Source organism: Eptesicus fuscus, chromosome 9 (genome assembly GCF_027574615.1).
Source record: "Eptesicus fuscus isolate TK198812 chromosome 9, DD_ASM_mEF_20220401, whole genome shotgun sequence".
Classification (NCBI taxonomy): domain Eukaryota; kingdom Metazoa; phylum Chordata; class Mammalia; order Chiroptera; family Vespertilionidae; genus Eptesicus; species Eptesicus fuscus.
The window spans coordinates 2,671,481-2,689,460 of NC_072481.1; the positions used below are offsets into that span (position 1 = coordinate 2,671,481).

The 17,980-nt window shown below is 61.4% G+C and overlaps 2 protein-coding genes across 2 annotated transcripts; one reads left to right on the plus strand and one right to left on the minus strand.

Annotated features, from left to right (window-relative positions):
- Window positions 1-3,957: 3,957 nt before the first annotated feature.
- ICMT (isoprenylcysteine carboxyl methyltransferase) lies at window positions 3,958-8,651 on the minus strand. The gene is made up of 5 exons (XM_054720687.1): window positions 8,376-8,651; window positions 7,573-7,661; window positions 6,241-6,410; window positions 5,053-5,270; window positions 3,958-4,563 (listed from the first exon to the last, which is right to left on the minus strand). Exons 1-5 carry the CDS (start codon window positions 8,568-8,570, stop codon window positions 4,381-4,383), a joined length of 855 nt encoding a protein of 284 aa, XP_054576662.1. The 5' UTR covers window positions 8,571-8,651; the 3' UTR covers window positions 3,958-4,380.
- A 5,187-nt stretch (window positions 8,652-13,838) lies between these two features.
- HES3 (hes family bHLH transcription factor 3) lies at window positions 13,839-16,873 on the plus strand. The gene is made up of 4 exons (XM_054721254.1): window positions 13,839-13,874; window positions 15,817-15,912; window positions 16,005-16,086; window positions 16,432-16,873. The coding sequence occupies exons 2-4, from the start codon at window positions 15,832-15,834 to the stop codon at window positions 16,806-16,808; spliced, it is 540 nt and encodes a 179-aa protein (XP_054577229.1). The 5' UTR covers window positions 13,839-13,874; window positions 15,817-15,831; the 3' UTR covers window positions 16,809-16,873.
- Window positions 16,874-17,980: the final 1,107 nt, after the last annotated feature.

The window sequence follows — 17,980 nt, forward strand, 5'->3', positions numbered from 1 at the left end:
GTTTCTCTCTCCCTCTCCCTTCCTCTCTGAATCAATAATAAATATTTTAAATAAAGGAACATCCAGCCTCAAGCCTCTCCCCAGCCCAGCCCCTCCCCAGCGCCTGTACTACCCCGTGCCAGGATTACCTGCGTGCCCAGAGGGGCGGACCACTCTGAACATAGGTAACGAGACTTCAGAGGAAGCCAGTTTCTCCCGAGTCACAGCTCCACGGTTAACCGGGTGCCACTGGGAGGTTCCACCCAGCAACCTGAGCGCTGCTCAGCAGAGGGAAAGAAACCCCGTGCCCGGCTTCCTCCCAGGCGAGGGCCGAGCTCCAGAGCAGGTGCGAGGCGGGACGGCCCCCCACAGCTCCTCGGCTCCTCCCCAGGCTGCTGCCCACACCTGTGCTTGCCTTCTGTTGATTATTAAAGCAGATGCGGCAGCAACTTCTCTAGCTTCCCGTTCCTACACAGCGCCCTCTCTGCAAGAGGAACTGAATGTTCCTGAAAACGGAAAATTGCCCTGGCTGGTGCTGCTCAGTGGTTAGAGCATTGGCTTGTGCACTGAAGGGTCCAGGGTTCAATTCCTGGTCAAGGGCACATACCTGAATTGCAGGTTCGATCCCCCAGCCCGGGTCGGGGTGTGTGTGGGAAGCAACCAATTGATGCGTCTCTCTCACATCGATGTTTCTCCTCTCACACTCTCTTCATTCTCTAAAAACAAAACAAATCAATGGGGAAAATGTCCTCGTGTGAGGATTAACGTACATAAAAAAGGAACATTAGCCCTAGCCGGTTTGGCTGTGGGTGGAGCATCGGCCTGCGGACTGAAGGGTCCTGGGTTTGATTCCGGCCAAGGGCACCTGCCTGGGTTGCTGGCTCGATCCCCAGTGGGGGGCGTGCAGGAGGCAGCCAATCAATGATTCTCTCTCATCACTGATGTTTCTATCTGTCTATCCTTCTCCCTTCCTCTATGAAATCAATAAAAATACTTTTTAAAAAGGAACATTAACCTACAGGACCTAAAATTTAAAGTTTTGAGGCAAAGTGATGCCCGGAGAGTCACATTTTAAGCAAATGTCCATCGTGAGTCCGGGGTTCACACAGCGAACGGCTTTTCTGCACCAGCTGGGCTTGCACATCCAAACGTCGGTGTCACACGGGAACTGCCAACCCCCTGGACCTGCCGTTTCAGGGCCTGCCGTCCCCGTGCCAGAGCGGCAAGACCTCGGCAGCCTGCGGGTGGGAGCGCCTGGCATCACCGACTGCCTGGAGGCAGGACTGCAGAGCTGAGTGGAGAAGACCCCTGGCTGATGCTGACCTGGAGCGGCCACACCCCACACCATCACACTGCTCTTCGTAGTGAAACCGAGTATAGTTTTATTTCAGATTTGGAAAGAATATCAGTATCTGTGAGAGAAAATCCAACTAAAGTGTTTAAACAAACGTGTCTGCACGTAGAAAGAGTAGAATAATTACTCCATTAAGTTATTCTCCTCGCTGGCCGGCTTCCCCAGAGCGGCCGCCGGTGGCCGGAAGCCCTCAGAGCAGGGCACGGGGAGCAGGTCCCACCACGCGGCAATGCCGAGGTCGCCTACCCTCGCCAAGTCTCTACAGAAGCCAAACGGAGGGAGATGGCAGCTGTCTAAGGCAGCAGGCAGGAAGTGCAGAGAAGGGACAGTGGTCGGTTAGTGCGCCGTTACGGAGCGACCGTCACCAAAGGTGAGCTGTGGCCCAGGCCTCACTGATGTGACGTGTCAGTTTAGGAACACCCCCTATCGGTCGTCACCGGGATGGCAGGGGCTGGTAACATTCCCTTAGGCTCCAGAAGCAGCTCACCCCAGGAGGGGCTGCGGGGTCTCTGCCCGGCCCGCTCCCTCCCGGCTGTAAGCTGCCACGCGCAGCCCCACCCATCCTGTGTCAGGGGCCCTTCCAGGGCTTCAAGGCAGCGTAGTTCTGCGCAATGCCCGTGTCCCCTTAAGGAGCCGCAGTGGGACGAGACATCTCCTGGCGGTTTCATTCAAGGGCACGGAGCGGCGCCTCGGCCCAGGAAGCGTGGGGGAGCACCCAGAGAGCCTGCACCTCATTAACCTGATTCCCTGCCCTGCAGGCCATCGCTGCTAAATTTGAACGGTTAAAAATAACCTGGCGATCCAGGCCCAGATGAAAGCCAGCCACCTGCCAAACCCTGTCCCTCACCAGTTCACCTTCTATCCCGAGGTAACCGCGGGCCTCTGCCCTGGACTGCAAAGGAGGGCGCCGTGTTCTCCCGCCCCTCCCCCCCGCTCTGGAAAAGCCCAGCAGAGTGCCAGCCCCCGGGCCCAGGCATGAGCTCCTGCAGCTGCAAGATGGGCTCGAACTCGGCGGGGAGAGAAGAGATCATCACAGGGGCACCTCACAAAGCCGGGCCCTCAGAGCTGCCTCGGCTGCTAAGTAGACAGATCCATGGCCCAGGAAGTGTCATCAGATCTGGCTCCACGCGGCAGGAAGTTTCCCTCAAAGAGCTGGGGGTGGCTGCCCACCCCCTTTATCCTGCAGTCCTACTAAGTGGAGCTGACCTCACCAAGCCGGTCGGGGGAACAAGGCTGGCCCAGGCCCGTGGCCAGTCTGACTGCACCCCCTGCGGCGGCCCAGGGCGGGGTCCCTGGTTCTCACACCAGCAGACAGCGAACCCGCACACCTCTTTGGTACGTATGATGACGAAAGGATTAATTAGGCTGTGAAATCTAGAAATTAATACTATTTTGAGTTGGTAAAATGCTCTTTTGCACACACATTTCCGGCATCTGGCACAGTTAACCGAATGTCCTTTTTTGCGCAACTCTCACACAGTCCAGATCCCACAGGTCCTGTCACAACACCCCTGTGAGGTAGGCGGTATTGACCCCATTCCACAGATGGGGAGGTCTAGGCACGGAAAGGTAGTGGCTCCTCGGAGGCCGCGGGTCTGCGCTCCGCCGCGGCTCCGCCTCCACGTTCGCGGCCACACAGACCCCGCTCCTGTCTGGTCCGGAGTTAAGCGAGGGCCTTCACAGTTCATGTTTGACCCCTAAAGCCAGCCACTCGCCCTGAACTGGAAAGACAGAAATGTGACTAACCCTCGGTCGGGCTGTTTGCTCCATGTAAGACTTTCCCGCGTCGCCTTGCATGCGAGCGCTCCGACCCCTTTGGAAGACAGTTTGAAGTGGCATCAGGGATGATGAAATTTTGAGAATGGAACATAGAAATCAATAGTTAATAGATTTGAATCAAAACATAAAACTACACGCTATGGCAAAGTAAGAATGAACCCCAAACCGACGGAGAGCAGTACCTCCCAGCGTCTGACCAGGCCTCGCACAGAGCAGGCGGCCAGGAAGCGTTTCCTGGACGGAGGACACATCTCGGACACGCCTGCCGCTGAGGGCAGCCCCCTGGGGAGAAGGGCAGGGGCAGGGGCAGGAGCCGGAGGGGCAGGGGCAGGAGCCGGAGGCCCAGGGGCCCGGGGCGCCCTGGTAACACAAAGCCGCTCGGCCACTCCTCTGGGTGTGGATGCTGCCTTTCTGCCAAATAAGAGTTGGGGCTGTCAACACGGAGCCCCCCTGACCTTCCACTGCCAATCACACAGACAGGGGTGTAAACAGGATAAATACATGGAGAGCCTCATCAGGGAGTGTCTTTAAACCCGGGTAGATGCTCATGCGCCCACGGAGGATGGGAATGAGGAGGTTAGGGCTGTGCTGCTCGTGTTTCGGTTAAAAAGTATCTCTAGCCCTAACCGGTTTGGCTCGGTGGATGGAGCGTCGGCCTGCGGACTGAAGGGTCCCGGGTTCGGTTCCGGTCAAGGGCATGTACCTTGGTTGCGGGCGCATCCCCAGTGGGGGCTTTGCAGGAGGCGGCCGATCGATGTCTCTCTCTCATCGATGTTTCTAACTCTCTATCCCTCTCCCTTCCTCTCTGTAAAAAATCAATAAAAAAAAAAAAAAAAAAAAAAAAGTATCTCTAACGCTAGAAGGCCCTGGTGCCCACGCCCCTCCGGCGGAAGAAACCTGACTCTGAGTAAGGAGTCCACCTCCCCCGGGGCGGGGGCTTGGTTACAGCCCAAAGGCAGCGAGGCCTCACAGGACCGCTGGGCTCCTGCGGCCTGGCTCGCCCAGCGCACTGCTGATATTGCTGTTATCTGCTCCGTGTTCATCTCTCATCCTCGTCCATCTCTTGATTCGGCCCAAGAACAGACTGCTCCGGGAAGTTGGGGGAGGGGTCCTTTGGTCCTAAGGCCTCTGACCTTTGGTCTTGAGGGATGTCCCGAAGAGGAAATGGTGAGTATAAAGTGATTAAGAAAATCCATCCTGCACAGAGGCCGACCGGAGGCCGTTTTGTCCCGGGCTGCACAGAGTGGGAGGCGCCGTGGACCCGGGGGTCATAGCTCCACCTTGACCCCTTTTATGAAAGGCAGGCCCGTGGGCACCCGCTTCTTATACTCGAGGTACTCCTCGCCGAAGAAGTGAATCAGGGAGATCTCCTCCTCTTCCGTCCGGTCGCGGAAGAACCGCCACACCGTCAGTGCGTAGCCCACGCCGCAGATGGGGTTGCAGAGCATCACCTGGTGGGGACACAGGCTGGTCAGGGTCCGAGGGACCCACACTGTGGACATCGGCTTCTGTTAGACCCACAGGACTCCCCGCCAAGGGCCCGAGAGACTCTCGAAATAAATTAGATTAGGTGTCCAGCCGGCATGGCTCAGGAGTGGAGCATCGACCTATGAACCAGGAGGTCATGATGGGATTCCTGGTCAAGGGCGGGCACACGTCAGGGTTGCGGGCTCATCCCCAGTAGGGGGCATGCAGGAGGCAGCGGATCCATGATTCTCTCTCATCATTGATGTTTCTTTCTCTCCCTCCCTCTAAAATCAATAAAAATATCTAGTTTTTATATAAATAAATAAAGAGGACCAACAACCTTGCGAATACACCGAAACCCACTGAATAGTACACTTTGAACTGGTGGATTTTATGGGACGTGAATTATATGTCAAATAAAAAAATATTTGAAGTAAACCTAAAGGAGGCCAGGGTCACCTCTGGTACTTTACCTGGGTTCCGATACTCCAGTAAAACCACCCCACGTAAGAAGGGTGCCGGAACCAGGCGTACACCCCGCTCGTCACCAGAGTGTGGGTTTCTGATTTTTCATTCTGCACCACGTGGTTGAAGTTGGAACCAGCCGTAAACATCGCCGCTTTCCTCAGGCACTCTCCGAAGACCACCATCAGCAGGCCCGTGGCGCTGAGCCAGGTGACCTGCTTCAGTTCTGCAGGGGACACGTGACAAACGGACCGCTGAGTCCTCCCTGTGGATGCTTAAAACGAATCTATTTTTCCAAGACAGGAACTGAGGACCGCGCTGGCTGGGCAATCAGCATGTGTCATCAGGTTCAAGTTTAAGTATAAGCAAAGTTGTGCTATTCATCCATTTAAAGTGCCAGCAACCAGCCCAGCTGGTGTGGCTCAGTGGTTGAGTGCTGGTCCAGGAACTGAGGTAGCTGGTTCGATTCTCAGTCGGGGCACATGCCTGGGTTATGGCTTGATCCCCAGTAGGAGGCATGCAGGAGGCAGGCAGGAGGCAGCCGATCGATGATGTTCCTCTCTCATCGATGTTTCTATCTCTCGATCCCTCTCCCTCCCTCCCTCTCTCTCTAAAAATCAATAAAAATATATTTAAAGGGCCAGCAACCCAGTTAGAGCATCATAGCAAAGACCTGCTGAGCTCTTGTCCACGTCCCCTGCCACACGCTCCTGTCCTTCCCTGGGGACAAGGACAACCAAGTGAAGCCCAGCAGGACCCGGCGCGCCCGCTCCGGGCACTTACTGGCTCCTGGAACTACACACGTGTGGTTAATTTGCTGTGGGAAGTTCACCCTGGGAGCAGGCTCCGGGGGCCGTGGCTTTTGCTAATAAAACCCCTGTGTGGAATGTCTCAAGCCACAGAAAAGCCATGGATCCCAGTCTCCTCCGACTGAGATTAGGACTGCAGCGATCCGAGGGAGGCCCGTCTCGGAGGGCGCACTACGCTCCGCAAGCCTTAACGCAGCGGTCACCGTGCCCTCGACCTGAAAATCCAGAAGCGGGTGCACAGTCCCGTCCGCTATAAAGAGCTTAGTGAGGACTGAGGCCTGCGGAATCACTCGGGGAGATTAGACCTGAGAGGAGAGCCCCCGGACGTCACTGCCGTGACGCCCGCTGGAAGCCGCCCGGCCCGAGGGGCGGGCAGGGCACACTGACCTGGCCAGAGCAGGTTCTCCAGGGTGAACTCGATCCACGAGGAAAGGGCGGCCACGGTGTACTCCAGGCTGTGGTTCAGGAGGAAGGAGTCCAGGGACAGGCTCTTGGGGTTGTTGACGGCCGTGACCAGGTACTCGGAATAGTGGAACAGGGACAGCGAGCACATGTACCTGTTTACAACGAGGGGAAGAGAGGCTCAACTTGAGCTTTTTGGGGAAGAGATTTAAAAAAGATAGAGGTGAGCTGGGGCAAAGGAATCGCCACCATTCACAGTACAGATTCGGGGCTGTGAGACCCTCCCCGGGCCTGTGAGGAGGTCCCGCCCCCTGTCTGAGGTGGACCTCAGGCACCCACATTACTCCCTCAGGTCTGCAGACACTGACTGGGTTTTATGGTTTTTTAAGATTCTTTATCGCATTTATTTACTTATTTATTAGAGGAGAGGGGAAGAGAGAGAAACATCCATGTGGGTTGGCTGCCTCCTGCACACCCCCTGCAGGCATGTGCCCTGCCGGCATTCCATCCAGCAACCCTTCAGCGCACAGGAGGCCGCCCAACCAACTGAGCCACACCGGAGGGGGCAGAGAGGGGGGTTTTGAAGGGACTATACTTTTGAATGTCATAGGCAAAACAAACAAATGAACAAATGAACAGGAAGGCATGATGGGTCCTTCAGCCTTTTTAAAATCGCACCACACACAGTAAAACATGATAGTGGGAACTAGCAAAATATAGTAATGTATGTCAAACACAAAAACAAAACAAAAAAAGAACTGAAATGAAACAGTTCCAGCAACAAAGAATGAGACGGATCCGTGTTGATAACAGGAGACAGCGCCTTTTACCTGGAAGCCCGGGTTCATATCTAGGTCAGGGGCCAGAAGGCTCAAGGGACTGAAATAGCGTAGGGAAAAGTCCCAGCCTGGCCGTGGGGATGCACTAAATGTGACCTAATACAAATAGGAGATGCAGGAGGCCGGTGAAGGCCAGCCAGAGCCCCCCTGCCCCTCCCCCAGGATGCAGCAGCAGCTGCCGCTGCAGGTGGGGCACCTGTGGGGAGGGTGCCAGGGAGACCTGCTTCTGCCTGCAACAGACGTGACCAATGGGCACGGGTTCTCAAGGTCCGAGATGCAGGACTCCAGGTGGAAGGCAGATACCTCGCTTCCACAGAACCCTACCAAGCAGGTCACCCTCGCCGCCGGCACGCTGGGGCATGTGGCCCTGCACAGCTTCCCGCCAGCCAAGATGAGACACGGGGACGATGAAATGCCACGACTGTCCTCTGCTCTGCCACCCTCGCCTCAAACCCACTGTCCCCAAGGGCCTTCTTACCAGCCGAAGTGATCCCAAGAAGACTGGCTGAAACTCAGCAGCACCCCGCAGCCGAACACGAAGCCCAGGAAGCAGGCTCGGACGGCGATCTGAAAGAGACCAGGAGCCCTCACCGGCTGCTCTGGAGCACACACTGGCTCCTGGTTAAAAGCCCGAGCCCAGCACTTGCTGCCTGTGTGGCCTTGGGCAAGTCACTTAACCTCTCTGGACCCGTTTCCCCATCTATAATAATACCTACCTGTTAGCATAGCCTGGAGGATCACCCGTGAGAAGCACTTAAGAGTAAATGCTACCTAAGTTTTTGCCGCCATTACTAATGATTGCTGCTGTTATTACTCAGGGCTGTGGGTAAACTGTGACCCTAATTTATTGGGAGGGTTCTCCCAGGCCCCCACAGCGAGTCTGGTCCGAGCACCCGGGACTGCGCCGGCCCCCTGCACGTAACTGCGGGGCCTCTGACCTCAGACTTGCCGGCAGGTAGGTAGGTCTCCACCTTAAATTATGTAAAAGGACTCGGGAGCTCGCTCACTGCTCTCCCCACGCGCATCTGCCGCAGCTGCTGAACCGCACCAACTGCAATTCTGCACCCGCCCCGCCGGGTGGAGGGCCCGGCCCCACGCCCCTGAGCCCGGCGAGGCGCGGTCCCCGCTGCCACCGGGTGACTCCGGCCACGCAGCGCTCCGGGGAAGGAGCCCCTCTCCTGGGCCCGCTCCCGGCCCCCTCGGCCCCCCCGGCCCGGCCCCCGGAGGGTGCCGCGCGTCCCGCCCGCCGGACCCCGGCCCGGCCCCGGCCCCGGCCCGCACCTGGTAGCGCGGCGGCCGGTAGAGCAGCAGCAGCAGCGCGTTGAGCCCGGCCACGAAGAGCACTAGCGCCGTGCGGCCCTGCAGGCCGGCGCGCGTGAGCAGCGGCAGCGCCAGCACCGAGGCGCCCAGCAGGAAGGCGGCCAGGCTGAGCCGCGCCTCGGAGCCCGGCGGAGCCCGCGCCGCGCAGCCCGCCATGGCGCAGGCGGCGGACGGCGGGCGCGGCGCCGGCTGTAGCCCCGGGAAACCCGCCCGCCGCGCCTGCGCGCCGCGCCGCCGACGCCGGACAGGAGGAGCCGCGGGAGCCGCGCGCCGCCCGGGAGCTCTCGCGATACCGCCGCGCTGCCGGGCTGGGGCCGAAATTTGGAGGGAGCACCCCGCCCCGCAGCCACGCCCTCGGCCACGCCCCTCCCGGGTCCGCCGCGGCCCCGCCCCCTCTCGCGGCCCCGCCCCGCCGGCCTCCCGGAGACTTGCTGACACGGGCTGAGCCGGGGCCTGCGCGGCGGCCAAGTCTCCACCGAACTCCGGAATCCCGGGAAATATGAAGCGACCCCACCCTCGGCGGCCCCGCGCACGCCTCCCCCAAATTCTCACCCGCGGCCGCTAGCGGGGCCGATCCCATTCTCCACGTCTAGGGGTCCGCACGCGGGCACCCGGCGCGGTGGTCCCCACCTGCCCTCAGCGGGGCCCCGTGCGCCCCCTGGAGCCCACGCAGCGCCGCCTCGGGGATACTGCCCTTGGGCACCCTAAGCGCGGGATGGCCGCCCACTTGGTCGAGGGCGGGACTATCGGGATGATGTTACGTTTTCTAAAAGGCAGAAATCAGAACTTGACAGTGTGATCTTGATTTCACTTGGGAAAAACAGAATCGTTTTTGTGAGCCTGGGAAAATGATGGAAATAGAAGCCCACATTACTTAACAGCGGTTATCTGCAGGTGGTAAAACTCCGGGCGACTTCGATTTTCTTCTTTATAGGTTTTTGTATTTTCCATATCGCCCACAATCAACTTATAGTACTTTAAAATATATATATATATTTTATTGATTTCAGAGAGAGACAGAGAGAGATCAATGATGAGAATCATCCATCCGCTGCCTCCTGCTCACCCCACACTGGGGATCGAGCCCGCAACTCCGGCATGTGCCCTGGCCGGTAATCGAACCCTGACATCCTGGTTCACAGGTTGACGCTCAACCACTGAGCCACGTCGGCTGGGCACCTTATATTACTTTTATAATCAGAAATTGTCTTTTACATTTTAAAGGGTTAATAGTGCCCCCGTCCCCCGGGAGCTAAGAAGCAAGGGTGCAGGAGAAAGGCCTGCCAACAAAGGACTAGAAAGCCTGTGGCGGGTGGGAGCGGGGCAGCAGCTAGTAAGGACGGAGAGAGGGACCCCAGGGAGGGATTATGGAGGGAGGGCCGCGGTGAAGAGTGCGTGGAGGAGGTGCTGCACTAGGTCTTGAGGCCCCTGGGAACCGGCAGCCTGCCTGCCTCTGGAAAGGAGAACAAGGGCGTCGAAGGGTAGGACGGGGGGAGGGTGGCACAGACACAGGAGGAAGCGAGCATGCGGCGGGATAGGGGCCAGGCCCCAGGGGAGCTGGAGCCCTGAGTCGTGGGCCAGACGTCGCTGAGGCCGGGCGGGCTGTGAGCTGCCATCATCCGGGTCCTGCTCTCCTCTGTCCCCCCAGGACCTGGCAGGCCGCCTGGCGTGTGGGCAGCGGGGTTCAGGGAAGCATGGAGCCTGCGCTGGAATCCGGGCCCAGGGCTGCTGCGGTCCAGCGTTGTGACCTCGGGCAAATCAACTCTCACAGTTTCTGTAAAATGTAAAATGTTTCTGTAAAAACCAGGGATCCTGATTTCACAGGCAGGCATCGCTACCGTTCCGTAAGCCTAATGCCATGTTCATGTGGTGCTCTGAAGGCAGGTGCTGGACTCGGTTGGTCAGAATTAAACGGATTTTTAAATGTTTTTAAAATCCAAAGTCGGCTGGCGCCGTGCGGGAAGGAGGCCTGGGCTTTAAGTTGAACCCCTCTCCTGCCTCTGCCCCAGTCTATCAAGGTCTCCCCCAGACTCAGGACTTCTCCCTCTGTGCCGGGAAGCCTTGAGGCCACTAGGGGGCGCTCATTTCATCTTCGGTCCTGGGAGTGAGTCTGGCCCTGGGGCAGAGAGCTGCTCTCAGGAACCTCCATCTCTGGCCATTGATTCTGCTTTTCCCGCTGACTTATCGCCCTGGTTCCCCCCAGGGACCATCCCCATTCTAGGGGCACAGAGTAATGTAACTCAAATTGGAGGGCCTCCCCTCTCTGCCCATCACTGCCCCTTAAACCCTTCCAGCCCCATCTTGGAGAAGTTGAAAAGAAAGGGGGAGCAGTCCCCTCCTGCCTCCGGTTGAGAGGGACGGATGGGGAATTTTTAAAAGTCACTGGAGTGGCTGAATTTATCAGGGCCCACAGGCCAGTGACGGAGGAGAAAGCAAAGCCAATGTATTCACACTGACACTGGCATCGGCCCAGAGAAACGAAGGGACACAAAGAGATACACACAGACACACGGAGAAGCAGACAGGAACACACACAGACCTGCTTCCCTCCGGGGAGGAGAGTGACCTAACACACCCACTCTGCACCCAGCGCTCAGGGTCACCCCCAGGCCCGGGGAACAAGCCCACAGAAAATATAAGAAAATACAGGAAGACTGCTCAGCCCTGGGACGCCTCGCTGGCCTTTTCTTGTAAATAAGCATTTGAATGTGTTTTGTTCTAAACTGCAGGGCCAGCACAGAGGGAGCTCTTTCTCATGCAGGAAGGTCCTTGGCAGGGCCCTCCCTCCGCCCTCTCCTCCAGCGGCCCGCCCGCCAGCTGGGCGGCTCCATCCTCAGCCCGGGTCGGGGTCCCTCCTGTTCAAAAGAGTCCTAAGAACACCTTGACTTCTCCCAGTTACACTGCAGGCTGACAGAAAAGTAGGCTTCCCCTTCTTCAACGGATTACTTAATTGAGCAAGAGAGAGTGGGGTGGAGCAGGGAGCTGCAAGGCTAGGCCTTACCCAAGCACCTCAACCCACATCAGGCTTGGCACCAAGAAGGAAAAAGTCAGGGAACCGGGCCTCTCCCCCACCTCTGTGTGTGGGTCCCCAGTCAGTGGCTGTTAGAGGGGCCTCCTGAGCCCCTGTCACTCACAGGCCTCCTCCAATTCCCACGTGAAGGTGGGAGTGAGGCTGTCCCGTGTGGATGCAGCCCTGCAGGGGGTGGGGGTGGGGTGGAACCCCTGGTTCTCGGAAAGTTTTCTTTTCCCTCCCTGGGCCATTCTGGGCTCCCGGCATTAAAGCCTCCCCTCTCTCTCGTCTGGAAATGGGTAAGTGACGCGTAATTTACGAGCACACCAGCCCAAAGTGCAGAAGTCAGACGTGCACAAAGCAGCGGGTAAATATTTAAAGATTGGAGCCAGCTGGGGAGAGGCACAAAGGCGGGGACAATGGGGCCTCCGGAATTCCCTCTCCCAGGGCCGGGCGGCGGGGCGCAGAGTCGATGCACTCGCCGCGGTCCCAGCCTTTGTGCCCTGGAGGACCCTTGGCGGGAGCTATTCGGAGCCCCAAGCAGCTAAAGAGAGTTAAACAATCGCGGCCTCTCCAGCCCCATCCGGAGACAATTGGCTGAGTCATTCCAGCGCTTTCGCTGTGTCCCCGGAGTTAATTACACGGCGCAAGCCCTCCATCCGCTTTGAAATGCATCTGCGCGGGGCGGGGCCTTCCCCCCAAAGTGGCCTTTGCGGCACTCACCCGTGAGCCCGGGAAGCGGGCCTGGGCTGCAGGGAGGACGGGGCTCCCGCCAGGAGGAGGTGCCCAGGGCCAACGGGGCTCTGGTCCCGAGGCCTGCAAACCCCTCCCCACCTCGTGTCCACACCTGACTCGGTCTGCCATTTTTATTTATTATTATTTATTTATTTACTTATCTATTTATTTATTTATTTATCTATTTGTTTGTTTATTTATTTTTGTTGTTGTTGACGAAGTCAAGAAAGCCAGCCCAGCTGGCATGGATCAGTGGTTGAGTGTTGACCTCTGAACCAAGAGGTCACAGTTCGATTCCTGCTCAGGGCATGTGCCGGGTTTGCGGGCTCCGTTCCCAGTGGGGGGCATGCAGGAGGCAGCTCATGGATGATTCTCTGTCCTCATTGATGTTTCTCTCTCTCCCTCTCCCTTCCTCTCTGGAATCAATAAAAAAATATATTTTTGAAAGTCAAGAAAGCCAGCCCTAACCGGTTTGGCTCAGTGGCTAGAGTGTCAGCCTTCGGACTGAAGGGTCCCAGGTTCGATTCCGGTCAAGGGCATGTACCTTGGTTGCGGGCACATCCCCAGTAGGAGGTGTGCAGGAGGCAGCTGATCGATGTTTCTCTCTCATCGATGTTTCTAACTCTCTATTCCTCTCCCTTCTTCCCTGTAAAAAATCAATAAAATATTTTTTTAAAAAGTCAAGAAAGCCAAAGGGGAGAAGGGAGGGCAGAGACCCAGGTGCTCTCGCCTTACACGCCCAGCGTGAGGAAGCAGGGCCCCGAGTGGCGCCTCCCGAGCGACAGAAGGACTGTGCTCCCTGAATGAGCAGCCTCGTCTCCCCCGCGCTCGGCCTGGACCCCAGATCCTAAAGACGAAGGGGCTGGGGCCTACATCCCCGCTTGCAGAAGCCCGGCCTAAGGTGGCCCATGCCCTTCGCTTTGTCCTGAGTGCAGTCTGAGAGGACTTGGGGTGAACCCTTGCGCACCCCCACTTCGGAAAACGCCTCCCCCGCCCCTGCGCGCCTCGGGGGCCAGGCCTGCCCGGGTGTGCGTAGGACTGGCCAACCGCCAGGGAGACGGGCGGAATGGAGTCCCCAGCCTGGCGTCGGGAGGGATCTCGGTGGAGACCCGTTTACGAGCCTCTCCCAGGACGTCGCCTTTAACTTAGAGGGGGGAGTGGCTGCCCAGAAGGAGCCCGAATTGGGGTCAAGTGGGGAAGGGGTGGGGGTCGCTGTCTGTGAGCGCGGGCAGGGAGCGGGGACCCTTTCAGCCCTGAGTCTAGGGGAGGGGAAGCGGGGAAAGTAGACGGGGGATCAGCCCAGGTGGCAGGACCCCGGCGAGAGGACGTGCGGAGGTGGGGGTACGGGGGCTCGGCGAGCGCGCCGGGGTGGGGGTGGGACCGCCGAGGCTCGGAAGGGGCGGAGGCGGGTCTCGAGGCGGAGACTCCCTCCCGCCGGCCTCGCCCCGGCAGCCCGAGCAGAACATTGCGAATTGGAGCATTTTGCGGTCAATTTTCCACCGCTTAGGCAACACCGAGCCACCCACGTGAGCGGCCCCACCCTGCGCGGCCGGGTGCCCGCGCAGCAGCTGGAGAGGAGGGCCGGCCGGGGGCCGGGCGCGGGCGGGGGCCGGCGGCCCCTTTACGGCGGCCCTAACTCTGGAGAGGGGCGGCCCCGCGCTCCCGCTGCGGCCGGAGGGCCCGCCGAGGGCCATTGGGTTGCTAATGCGCCGGAGGTGAAAGGCGCGGGCGGCGGTGCCTGGGGAGGGGCCGTAATTAGAGGACAAATTGCCGCGCGGCCCGAGAGCGCGGCGGGCGGGGGTGCCGGGGGCGGGGGTGCCGGGGAAGGGGCGCCAGGGCGAGGCGCGCGCCCCGTGCCGGTGCAGATGTGCAGCAGCTGGAAGCCTGCGCGCGGCGGGGCGCCCGGAGTTTGGCCCCGAGGGGGCGCGGCTTCGTGGGGCCGGCACAAAGCCCTGAACACTCGGCTGCCCCCTTTGTGCCCGCTGCGCCGCCCGCCCGCCCGCCGGGGGCGCCTCGGAGCGCGCCGTCCCCGCCCCACCGGAGCGCACGCGGGAGGGGCTCGGGCCCGGCGAGTCCGGCGCTTCAAAGCCGCCCGGCGCGTGCCAGCGCCCTCCGTCTGGCCTGCCCCGCCGCGCGCCCGGGCCCGGCCCGGATCTGGCCCGTGGTCCCTGCGGTCCGGGCGGAGGAGAACCCTGGAGCCGCAGGAGCCGCAGCTTCAGCCTGAAAGGAAGGCGGGGCGCCTGGGAACGGGGCTGCCCCGGCCGGGCCTTCAATATCTCCCGGGCGGGGCGGGTGGGGAGAGAGGCCCCGCTGGAGGGAGCTGGGGGGCCCACCCAGAACCTAGCCACCCCCCTCTCCACCCCGGCGGAGCTCTGCACAGGCCAATTTGTTCATTCCTCTGCCGCGGGCTCCACTGCGGAACCCCATTGCACAGACACTGAAACTGAGGCGATGGGTCCAGGAAAGGGAGCTGCGTGAGTTCGAACCCAGTGTCTCCCCCAGACCTCAGCCTTCCGGTCAGCCTCAGCCCCTGCGGCCCTGCTCCTGGGGCCACGCCCAGGCCTGCACCCGAGTCCTCCTTCCCTGAGCTCCGTGGTGTCCAGCTCCAGCCGGAATAGTGAGAAGAGGTTGGGGTCCCAGACCTGCAAAAGCCGCAGTGACGCTCCCCCAGGGGGTCGGTGGTCTTCCCACCCCCACCGACCCTCTGGGAGGCGGTGGCGGTGGGAATAAGCCCCCAGGCCTTCCCATGCGGGAGAGGTTCTCAGAGCCTGAGTCCCGCCTGTGGCCCACAAACCCAGCCGGCTGGGAGGCTGCGGCCCTGCGGGCGGGCTGCACGCTTTAATGGGACACATGTCCCTGTGTGGCCCCCGCGGGCCCGGCCTGCGCCCGGCTTTGAGTGGCCACAGGCAGAAAATTGCTGCATTGTCCGGACATTAGGGCCACTAATGCGCGTGGCCAGCGCGGCCGGAGCGTGAAGCCCGCTGGAGGCCTGGCGGGCGGGTGCTCCCGCCTCCGCATCTTCATCAGGCCCGAGCCCGGGCTCTGTCACAGTCGCTGGCAGGGCTCAGAGCTGGCTGGGCCCGCGCACCCCCAGTGGGACCCCAAGAACACTCAGAGGCAAGAGCAGCAAGAACGAGGCAGGTGGGCCTGGTGGTGGGGCCCAGAGCTTCGGGACACTGGGACGGGACAGTCATGGGGGGGGGGGGGAGGAATAGGCCTGGAGGGGATCCCAGACGTGCGAAGTGGTGGGGTGAGAGGAATAGGGAAAGACTGGGGCAGGGGAAGGGGGTTGCTGGGGAGGGAGGAGAGGCCCTGGGGCAGAGCTGAAGCCTGGGCAGCAGGAGGGGTGGGGCAGAGGGAGGTGGGGAATTCACTCTGTGTCCCCCTCTCCTCCCCTCCCCTTCAGGGGTCCTGGAGCCCAGGATCCCTCATTGACATGTAAACGAGGGGCCCCTATAAAGGCTCGGCCGCCGCCCGCGGGCACGTACACGACAACATGGGCACTGAGCCCGGGACCCAGGGCAGCTCTGGGGGCCCTGCGGGCAGATTCCGAAAGGTCCGGGGTGCTGAAGAGCTCGGGGTGGGGGCCCTGCCCGCCGGCAGGGGCAAAGGGCGAGAGGGCCGTGACCCCGCCCTCTGACAGCCTCTCTCGGACAGATCTCCAAGCCACTGATGGAGAAGCAGCGCCGGGCGCGCATCAACGTGTCGCTGGAGCAGCTCCGGCTGCTGCTGGAGAAGCACTATTCGCACCAGGTGAGCCCGGACACAGCGGTGGGTGGTGCGGTCCATCCCTCGCCTCTCCCCACCGCGGGCTCCCCGCTGAGAGCCCTTCCCACCCACCGCAGATCCGGAAACGCAAGTTGGAGAAGGCAGACATCCTGGAGCTGAGCGTCAAGTACATGAAAAGCCTCCAGAGCTCCGTGCAAGGTAGAGGGGGCCCTGGGAGGGTTGGGGGGGAGGAGCCCTGCGTGATACAGGGCCAGATAACAGAGGGATGCGTGGAGAAAAAGGCACAGGGAGTGGGCAGCCGGGTGAGGCGGGGCCCAGGCCACTGGAGGCGGGAGGCGGCTAAGGCGGGCGAGCTGCGGAGTTGTAATCCGAGTGGAAGGAGGTCTGGACGTTCAGGTGGCCTCGCCTCCCCGCCCCTCCCCTCCCCGCTCTACCTTTCCCTCCACGCTTCTCCCCTCCCTTTCTTCCTCTTCTCTACAACTACCCCTTTCGCTCCTCCTCTTCCCCTCTCCCCTGTCCTCCCGTCCGCTCCCCTCTCCCCAGGGCTCTGGCCCGGCCGCAGCGGCGCCGAGTACCCGTCGGGCTCCCGCGGCTGTCTGGCGGGCGCTAGCCAGCTTCGGCGGCGCGGGGAGGACGGCGCCGGCGGCGGGCTGCGCGGCCCGCAGGGGCCCGAGCGCACGGCGGGCAGCACCACGGACAGCGCCAGTCCCCGCCCGGAGGCGCCCACGCGCTGCGGCCCTTGCGCCCCCGCCATGTGGGCCCCTAATCCGGGCGCCGGCGGCTCGCGGTGCCCGCCATCCAGGCTCCTCCTCCCTGGCGGTCTCCCCTGCCCGTCCACCAACGTCCCGGCACCGCAGGCGGCGTCTCGTCACTGCGCCGAGAGCCCGGGGTCGGGGTTGCGCCTGTGGCGGCCCTGGTAAGGCCCAGGCGTGGCCTCGGACTCAAGGGGTCCCCCGTCTGGTCTGCCGGCGCAGACACAGTTTGGAGCGCGCCCGTGTGACGACCCGGACCTCAAACGTCCGTCCCGGTCCCGTGGGGAGGGTGGCCGGGAGGGTGCCGCGTGCCCGAGAACGCAATGAAACACACGGAGCCTCGGTGGACCCGGGTCTGCGCTTCTAGGCAGAATCTAACCCCGACCCCAGCCTCACCTGCTCAGGCAGGACCCGCCCTCTCCTTCTCCCACCCAAAGGGGCTGGGAGCGGTGTCCTGGGCGCGCCCCTTGCCCAGGGCCCCGGCGGCAGCCCGCCCTCGCCTCGCCCCCGCCCTCGCCCCGCGGCCGCGCCGCGGTGGGAAGGTCGCAGCCGGCTGCGGCGCAGAGCAGGACCCCTCGCAGCGAGGAGAATCGCTGCCCCGCCCCGGCCCATTCAGCCTGCTGGGGACGCCCGGTTCCCACCGGCGCAAAGCACGCCGGGCCCGCCCCGAGGGCGAGGGGCCCCAGCACCCCCCTCCCTGAGCCTTCTCTGCTTCCACGGGTCCCCACCCCCTCGGCACGCAGCGCGGCAACCGAGCCGCCCCGCAGCCCACTCCGAGCGCTGCCTCGCGCCGCCAGATGCTCCTCCCACCGCCCCGCCCACCCGACGCCCTGCCCGCGCGGCTCCAGGGGGACCCAGCGCACGGTCGCGCCTGTTTGAGGGGGGCTGGAAGGAAGCCGAGCTCCTCTCGTGCGAGTGTCCCCGTTCCCACTCGGCAAAGACCCGGCCCCGGCCCCGGCCCCGGCCCCGCAGAGCCCCGCCCCCGGGCTTCTGGGCCGTCTGGAAGCCTGCGTCCTTCCTCAGCCCTCGGAGGGCTGGGCACCTGTTCCGGGGGTCCCACACGCGAGGGGTGCCTGGGGGTGGGGGACGGGGTTCTCGGGCTGTGCCCAGGAGGAGATTTTGACACCTCCATACACCAGTTTGAAATTCAGAATAAAGACAGTGCGAACCTGAGAAATGGGTTCTCCTTTACCCCACGCGGCCCACGTAAGTGCATCTTTTTGAATTACAAATATCAACTTTGTATAAACTTTTCTCATTTTAGGCTGCCCCCGTCCTGCTCGTGTGCTAAAAACCCATACAGGTCAGAGCGCGGGGAGAGCGCGGCCGGGTCCCCCACC

Coding starts and splice junctions, on each gene's coding strand:
- ICMT (XM_054720687.1), bottom strand. CDS start 8,570: ATGGCGGGCTGCGCGGCGCGGGCTCCGCCGGGCTCCGAGGCGCGGCTC. Junction 6,411..7,572: donor TCTTGGGATCACTTCGGCTG/GTAAGAAGGCCC, acceptor CGTTGTAAACAG/GTACATGTGCTCGCTGTCCC. Junction 5,271..6,240: donor GGAGAACCTGCTCTGGCCAG/GTCAGTGTGCCC, acceptor TGTCCCCTGCAG/AACTGAAGCAGGTCACCTGG.
- HES3 (XM_054721254.1), top strand. CDS start 15,832: ATGGAGAAGCAGCGCCGGGCGCGCATCAACGTGTCGCTGGAGCAGCTC. Junction 15,913..16,004: donor AGAAGCACTATTCGCACCAG/GTGAGCCCGGAC, acceptor CACCCACCGCAG/ATCCGGAAACGCAAGTTGGA. Junction 16,087..16,431: donor CCTCCAGAGCTCCGTGCAAG/GTAGAGGGGGCC, acceptor CCCTCTCCCCAG/GGCTCTGGCCCGGCCGCAGC.